This window comes from Filicampus tigris, chromosome 10 (genome assembly GCF_054856515.1).
Source record: "Filicampus tigris isolate MCC_2025a chromosome 10, RoL_Ftig_1.0, whole genome shotgun sequence".
Classification (NCBI taxonomy): Eukaryota; Metazoa; Chordata; class Actinopteri; order Syngnathiformes; family Syngnathidae; genus Filicampus; species Filicampus tigris.
Window position 1 is genome coordinate 8,092,442 of NC_141226.1, and position 8,450 is coordinate 8,100,891.

At 40.6% G+C, this 8,450-nt stretch overlaps 1 protein-coding gene across 2 annotated transcripts; it reads left to right on the top strand.

Annotated features, from left to right (window-relative positions):
• The first annotated feature begins 476 nt into the window (after window positions 1-476).
• erich2 (glutamate-rich 2) lies at window positions 477-8,236 on the top strand. 2 transcript variants are annotated; one of them, XM_086043288.1, is made up of 6 exons: window positions 477-511; window positions 2,817-2,895; window positions 2,976-3,094; window positions 3,163-3,220; window positions 3,298-3,369; window positions 3,444-8,236. In XM_086043288.1, the coding sequence occupies exons 2-6, from the start codon at window positions 2,853-2,855 to the stop codon at window positions 3,593-3,595; spliced, it is 444 nt and encodes a 147-aa protein (XP_085899414.1). In that variant the 5' UTR covers window positions 477-511; window positions 2,817-2,852; the 3' UTR covers window positions 3,596-8,236. The 2 variants fall into 2 exon arrangements, with proteins under 2 accessions (XP_085899414.1, XP_085899412.1); XM_086043286.1 differs by lacking the exon at window positions 477-511 and adding an exon at window positions 1,888-1,930.
• The last annotated feature ends 214 nt before the right edge of the window (window positions 8,237-8,450 follow it).

Genomic DNA, 8,450 nt, shown 5'->3' on the forward strand with positions numbered 1-8,450 from the left:
CAGATGTTTCATGAAAATGTAAGCTTGAGAACACTTGAGAGCATTTATGCTCCACATATACATCACTGCGTGACAAATGGCAAAAGAAACCCATGTTATTACAATGACAACCTGATGTTGCTTCTTTTTACTATTAATGATGCCACACTGTAAACAATATGTTCATTGGTCGTGCGTCACAGAAATACACGTTTGACAAGTCACATGATGAGGTCATGCAAGACTGCGACGTGTCAACCTGCCTTTGTTTCTGTGTTCTCTTTGACTATCTCGATGGCCTCTGGGTTCATCATATGCAAATGCCTGTGAAACAGTCTCCGGAGGCACATGCAGTACACAATATGCTGCTGGCACACTAATAGACTTGCAGGGTGGAATATGTGCACGTACACACACACTCACACACACAAAGAATTTGTGGAGGATCACTGAAGTGTGAAATGATTCTGTTACCACGTCATCTGGTTGGAATATATTTCCCCATCTTTTTTTTCTCCAACTTGTATGGCAGGTGGGTCTGTGGCTGGCTCTGATGGAAATGCGTGTCATTGTGTGTGGATGTGTTTGTGTGCACTTTTTAACCAGCTGTTGTTTGGCTCTGTTAAAACCAAATGACAATATCAGAGCGTCTTATTTGGTAGCCTTGTTTGCATTTTTGCACAGTTTTGCTGTGCAGCGGGAGTTGGCCCAGTTGCCATTTATTTGTATTGAGATTGGTTGGAGTCAGACATTGGTATGTGTCTGACCTTCTATAGTGAAACAACACCGCCTCACAAAGACCCCCGCTTAAAGTCAGGACACTCCAGTCAGTCAGCTAAATGAGCAAGCCTGCCAATCACGTGCTAACTTTGAGCGGCAGTGGCAAGTTTGAGACTTCACTCTGTCAGTCTGTCAGTTTATATATCATCCAGACATCTCTTTCAAAGAGATGCAAGCGTTGAGACCTGAACCTGTTAGCCACACTCACAAAAACATTTTCTCTGTCACACGTATACACACACACACACACCTACGCACACACACACCCATACACACAAAAAGCGATTAGAGGGCGAAATGAAGTTGCTCGACAGAGTTGCCTAAAGATCTCTCTAACATGCCACTGAAGCATATTCTCTACTCTACTGTACATCAACATGATTGTTGATATTTTTCTTTTCACAAATGCAAAAACCACGCAAGAAAAGTTTACCTTGTGGTTGTGGGTCTTCCATAGATGGCCTGCGTCAGGGGCATCACACTCATGTTTACACACCCACACTTTCCCCGCTGTCATTGCAGAAACGGCATCCCTCAAGCTACCGCACTGTGTCGACACTGCACAAGCAATCCCTCCGCCTGTTTTGACAAGCAATAAACTAAACCATCATCACCACCCTCTTGATCTGGGTGTCAAAAGAGAACCTGGGATTGTAGTTTTATCGTCAACATTTCTGAATATAGTTTTTGCACTGACAAAAGACGGGCATCTAATGTTATAATACAAGTGACAGCTAATGTTATAATACAAGTGACCACAAGGAAACGGCACAAATGCTTCACAGTCAAATGTGACAGATTTGCACTTGACAGCACCCACGCACCTGCCAAAAAAACAGACAAAAGATCCAAAATGGAACAACAAACAAAAGTTATTTAACAAAAAAAAAGATTATATATATAAATATATATATATATGTATGTATTCTGTTTCACTTTATACAAGTATTCAGGAGATTATCCGTATTTTACAACCATCAGCCATCATGGTGATGCCAAATCCTCTCATATGGAAGCAATTTGAGTATAGTTTTCCTAATTGCAGTATTTCTTTCAACATAGGGGGCAGTACTAAGTCGAAAAATCAAGAGTTGTTCTGTTGTTATGGTAACCTCCCTGCGTCATTGCCTAGTTACGTGTCAACATTTCATGGACTATAGACAAGCTTTTGGTAAGTTGAATGCAAACAACTTCTGCTGATACTGGAATTATTTTCACTGTATTACAATAACATAGGGGTGCATTGACTTCATTTTCAAACATAAACCTGTTAGCAAAACATTTTGTTTGAGAATTATGTAACAAACTTCAAAACATAACAATGCTGACATTGTCAAATTAATTCTTGGAAACGGTCATTAATGAATTACTTAAATACTCAAATCATGCAAATTATTCAACATACACAGGAAGTGCTAGAAGCAGATTCACCCTCTCCTTCCCACAGAAACCACAAGTTGTTTTTGTAGGAATTCTTATTATTATTGTTATTATTCTCCTTAAATCATTCCATCCCAATGACATATCATTATGTCATTTCACAGAGGGTCTGAAAAAGTCTGGTACTGAATGAGTTAATGAATCACATTTTGAGGAGCTAATTTAAGGTTTAAACTATAGGAGAAAGCTGTAATGACAGTATTTTCTTTGTAAATGCATACTTTCTAAATGGTTGCCTTAATGTTCCCTCAACCGAGCAAGTGCTTTCCTGTTTTACATGTATTGTATGAACATGTAATGTGAGACATCTTTGCAAAACAACATATCTGTTTTTTGTTGTAGTTTTTTTAACCAATGAAATTAGTCCTTGCCAAACAATATCCTTGCACATCTTCATTCATGTTGTCGCTGCTTGTCAGACTGTTAACCGTATTCTATTCACAGTGATTTATATTGACTTGGTGATGTCCAGGCAAGAATGAAAAATAAAATAAATTGTCCACTAATTTGATTTGATTGTTTGGCAAATTAATGCATATGAAGTTTTCATATGGATTCCTCATACCAATAAAACTCATACATATTTGAATATAGTTTAAATTTCAATCTGCTTTCAGAGTTGAAGGGTGAGCGTGCATGGAAAGGAGGTGAAAATGCAAAACCTGAAGTTTGCACACACCCCAGGCTCGGCAGCAGGTTGCTATGAGGCAAATTCAAAATTCTGTACAGAGAAAGAAATGCTGCAAGATTATAATAATGATGATGATGATTTCTAGAAGACACGACTCCGCCAACAGAGGCCCTTCCGACACCCGGGGAGAAAAATGAATATGGAAAAAAACCTGAGGACGATGCAGATAGACTCAGAGACGTTCCAGTGGAACTGATGATTGAGGTGAATTGAGACCGTTCTTGCCTTGAACCTTGAACCTGAATGCTCATTAAGAGAATCTCTGCATTCAGTTCCTCAAAGCTCTGACGGACAAAGACTTCCAGCAGGCCAAAAGACTGTGCAATATGAGTACGTACCGAAACAGTGCATCCATCTTACCATCTGGTGCTGCCAACACATAAAATCACTCGATTGTATCTTTTCAGTTCTCATCTATGAACCACATCATCCAGAAGCTTCTGAGTTCCTCCCTCTGATCCAGAGTAAGCTGCTAGAAGGTAAAGAGCTCATTTAGACCAAACACGAACCTCAAAGTGGAGGCTCAGGGTACACTGCTGTTATTTCCTTTTAGAGCAACAGTCAGACCAGGACAGTGACGACAGTGATAGCGATGATGAGGCCAGTGACTCTGGATGTGATGAAGAATCATCTCAGAATTCAGACTGCTTATCCTCACCGTCAAATGTAGATGGTGGAAGTGGGGGAGAAAAGCAAGTGAACTGACATACCGTTTCAGTTTCATAATTAGGCTACACCTCAATCAGACTTCTTTTTCAGTCTTACATTCTGAAGTGGCAGCACAGTCGGGCATTTCTTCAAAAAAGGTAACATGTTTGAGATTCATGCTATGTAAATTGATGACACTGAAATTGCGCGAATTTGGATCGTACACAGCAGATACAGTACATGATGGATTGATGGTGAAAGACAATTGAACACAACATCAGGGTTGGATTTAAAATCACACTATTTATTAAAATGAATATTTGTGTGTGTATGTATATATAAACCAGCTCATCCAAACTGGATTTTATTACAACTCCAGAGAATACCGGTATGTACTGTATGATACCCAAACACCTAGTCATGAAAGGCAGGGATTTCATATTAGTTTTTGTTGTGGGCCACACTGCAGTTTAGGTTTCTGATACCATATAAATGAATAACTGCCTCGTCATATAATTACTTTGTGGCAACAAATTGATAGATAAATAGTTTGGAAATCAGAAGTCAAGAGAAATATGATCTACTTTTCTTATAGCAGCAAAAACATACTAACAAAAATGCTTGCAATATTTCCAGAGGTGGGCATTTCTTCAGAATCTCTCTGAAGTCATTTTCCTAGTTTGTGTCATGTCTGTGTGTTACTGATGGACTCATCTAAGAGGCACAATGCCTTCCGCCCAAGTCAGCTCGAATTGGTTGCAGTCAATGCATTCATTTTGTGTATCCTGTCCAGGGTCAGAGCAGGAGCTGGGGCCTAATCCAGCTGACTTGGGGCAAATTTGGTAGTTTGTGAAGAGTGCATCGAGGGGATTAATCCCACGTCAGCTGTACAGAGGTCAGCCATGTCAACTACCACGCTAACCAAGGCCCTGCTCTCCGCTCACAGTTTACAATTCATACAGCCTATAGCAGGTGTGACTGCGAAATGCCGTTGTGCTCCACAAATTTGTGGCCAGGAAAACGTGTGAGATAGTCGGAATCTCTTGAACTTCGCTGCTGTGACTGCTAGATACCGTAGCTGAAATTTTGGAATGGGCTCAGTTTCCCATTCACTGTGCCCTTGCAAATGACGTATCCACTACAGTGTGTGGTTAACATTACACATCAAATCAGCTATGTCTCTGATCAGGAGACACCATTTTGAAAATCAAAATGTATGAATTGGTAGCCCTGAAGTTAACACTGAAGGTAGTAGAAATTGTAGCTCCATTTTTCACTAACAAGCACAATTTTTCATTTTTTTTTTAAGTCAGGACAATTACATTGGATCACATTTTCAATTGTACCTATTTGTTTTGGGGAAATCAGTAAATAACCCCATTAGAAACACCCATTAGAAATGACCACTATGGCCACGCCCCCCTCACCTCTCTCCCTCTGTCTTGGTGGGAGTCACGGGAGGGACCGGAAACTATTTGTCCATTCAAATATTGTCAAAACAACAGGGATCTGCCCCAAAATGTATGTGGCCATCTCTCCTTTGGCCCACTTTAACCTCTGCGAATTTCACAAATAAATTAACCTTTCCACGGTTGACTTTAAAAGAGCAAGAAATGAGCATGTTACGTGCAGTATCTGTCAAGTCTGTCTGTTTTCTTTGAAGATATGCACACACAATGCGTTCCGACAGGATTTTCGTAAGTTGAATTATTCATAGGGTCATTACATGTTAAATTTAAATCTATAAGGGTTAGCTTGAAGTCCACCTGGGGTACGCGCTCCATCGCCAATCTGAAAATGAGTTACTCTATACGACCACACTTGTCTGAAGTGTTGCCTGCATCACTGGAAGTCTGGTCCGAATTTTTCAAAGTCCATCCATCCATCCATTTTCTCGAATTGGACACTTATTAGCGAGCGCACGCCGCCCCGCGGTGCGAAAATGTCACCAAGTCGACCTCCGGGGCTTAATGTCGAGGACCTGTTTATCCGAAATTCGCACTCGCATCGTGACGCTGAGCTGAATCTCTGGCTGGACAGAAGTAGCGTTTGCCCCGCTATGGTTGGGGCTCCACACTGCATGTGCTCTTGTTGAGTTCTTTTCGGCTGGCTGACTGACTGGTGGCGACATGGAGCTACTCCTACTCGACTGCATGAGCAGCAGCAGGCGTCCCAAGACACGGACCCCCATGTCTGGATTGCATGAAGCCAATTTTCATTCTGCTAACCTTATCTGTTTAGCGGACGAACGCTCATTCTGCCTTGACGGTGTTATGAGAGCTAGCGGGGGCTAACAGCCAAGGTCGCCTGTCTGTCTATGGAGACACAACAAAATTTTAGCATCACTGAATGCCTGAAAACAATGATGAATTGTTGCCAAAATTCACATGCACATCCCTACTAGCAGAGCTGGGCACCGCCTAACCGTCGCGAAGTTTCCGTCTGCATAGTTTTTTTCCATACAGGCCTATCACTTAAGTGCCAATGTTCAGCCCGTTCAATTGTCCCTTTTAGGCTGACTTAAAAATCTTTGTGAATTTATTTCGAAATCACACCGAATGGTCAGAATGATGTCAAATAATAACACGGTACTGCCGCTAGATTGAGTGCATGCTGCTCCTCTTCACCTATTTGAAGAATTTATGGAAGCAATCGACTAAAAAACATCATGAAGTTTTTTTCACTGGTCAACCTTTGATGAGAAGCGTCTCTTGAGATTTTTTGTTAGCTTTCAATAAGAATGGTTTCTAATTTTAAATTATAAGATACTCCTCAAAAAGACACTGTGCATTTCTCCTCCACTGCAAGCTGTTAACTCCTGTACAGCAATAGTGTTACCAAATGATTTTCATTTTCGATGTAACATTTTTGATCTATCTTTTGTATTGGATCACATTAGATTGAGCAAGTGGTCGCAAACTTGTGGCTGGTCAGTTTTCATGATGTGGTAGGCAATCAGCAGGTGTTCTAATTTGAGTTCTTTTAAACATTGCAATGGTTATCTTTATGAGTTGTCTGCTCACGCAACATGTGGTAAGAGAAAATATGAGTGCCACCTGATATAGGCTGTATCATTAGTGATGGCTGAATGAACATAATGACCGTTCTCTGCCTATTCAGTGGACCAGTACACAAGCGTGAGGATGGTAGTGTAAGAACACTAAGTCATCCCTCGCCGGCTACGATCCACTGTAATATCTCAGTGTTATTGTCCATGTCAAGGTTACAAAGAGGAATTCAGGTCACAAGCAAAAGCAAAAAAATATGATGCGTGCAGTGTTGTCAACTCATGAAGGTGAATATTGTTGTCTGTACTGGTATGGTGGAGGGAGTAGGGGTGTGGGGGTCATTGACTGCGCACAATGGTGGTACCGGAGAAGAAACGATATGGCTGCATCAGCTGATAGAGCATGAAAAGCACCTTTCACACGTCCAGAAAAACACAAGCAGTGGATCCAATGTGACCTCAATGTACAAAGATATTAAGATATGTGTTGCGGTGAGGGAATTGAGGTTGGGAGTCTGAGCGAAAGTAAGCAACACACAGCTTCAGGGATACAAGGGACAAACTGAACAGAACTATACAACTACACATCACAAAGACGGTTGACTAGAACACAGAGTGACAAGGAAAATAGATTTTTAGAAACCTGACTAGAATAGTATTGTTTACCCTTTTGGGCACATGCATCTGTGCTGACACAATGCAATGATGGCTGACATTACTGTATTTTTTTTATTTCATTGTTGGGGGAAGCTAAGGGAGTTAAGAATGCACACTAATGCTGTTCTGCAACAAAAATGCTTTGAGTTTTAATGCTGCATAACCGCAGTACCATCAATTTTGTATACTGCTAGTGCCTATTTGGGACGGGGGTGAGCTAGATCCTATCCAAGCTGTCTTTGGGCCTGTGTACACCCCGACTGGTTGACAGCCAGTGGCAGGACACATTTAAACAAACAGCCATTAACACTCACATTCACACTTTTGCTCAATTCAGAAACAAGAAAAGTTTCAATTTAGAAAAACAAGGAAAAAAAGTGGAAAAGCTTGTTCAAGACTACTACATTGTTACCTGGTGGAGTTTTTCCAGTGTTGCTAAGCTTTCATTTATCACAGAAAGATGATTAATAGAAAAGACTGAAATGTAGTAAAATGCTAGGCTTTTAATGTATTTCCTCAAATACAGTCATATATAATGACTGGTGTACACACGCATGAGTTGTGTGCGGGCAGCGTGGGATCGGTACCCTGTACAGGATACGCGGTGTGGAAGACGACCTGAAATGACCTTATGAGTGGTTGTGTTATTCACTTGTAAACAAATGCCATACTGCAAATAGAAACCTCCTTGTGTGTAGTACGAGATATCTCCTAACAACAGTCTTGGCTTGTCAAGGCCAGCGATGACTCTTTGTGCTGGCTTTAATACTTCAGATGCACTGACCTAAAGTACATTCAAACCAAATTCTGTTTCATAAAGTAATTTAAAATAATCAATTCCCAATGTATTATGTTTCTATTGGCTGCCCTGGTTCCAGTATGCTATGAGTTAGAATATGAAATGGTTGGTCCGACATTATCTTGCTTGTTTGTTTGTTTTTTACTCCCACTTCCAATTTTTTTTTCATTGAGTTTAACAGGTTATTGGCGACACACATTAATGGTGTGAAAATGTGTTGTTTGAAATGTTTTATCAATGTCTTTTTTTCTGACATAAATGTGGCATTTAAAAGGGGTGTGTAGTTTATTTTTATTCTTATCTGGAGTCATCACACTCCTGCCCCATCTAAAGGGACTCTGATTAACCACAAATAAAGTTAAGGTTTTCTAGTATAGCTTTTGCTCACTGTTTATTAATCACATCTTACAGCACAATACTATGGAGAGCTCTCACGGCATCAGAGTGAT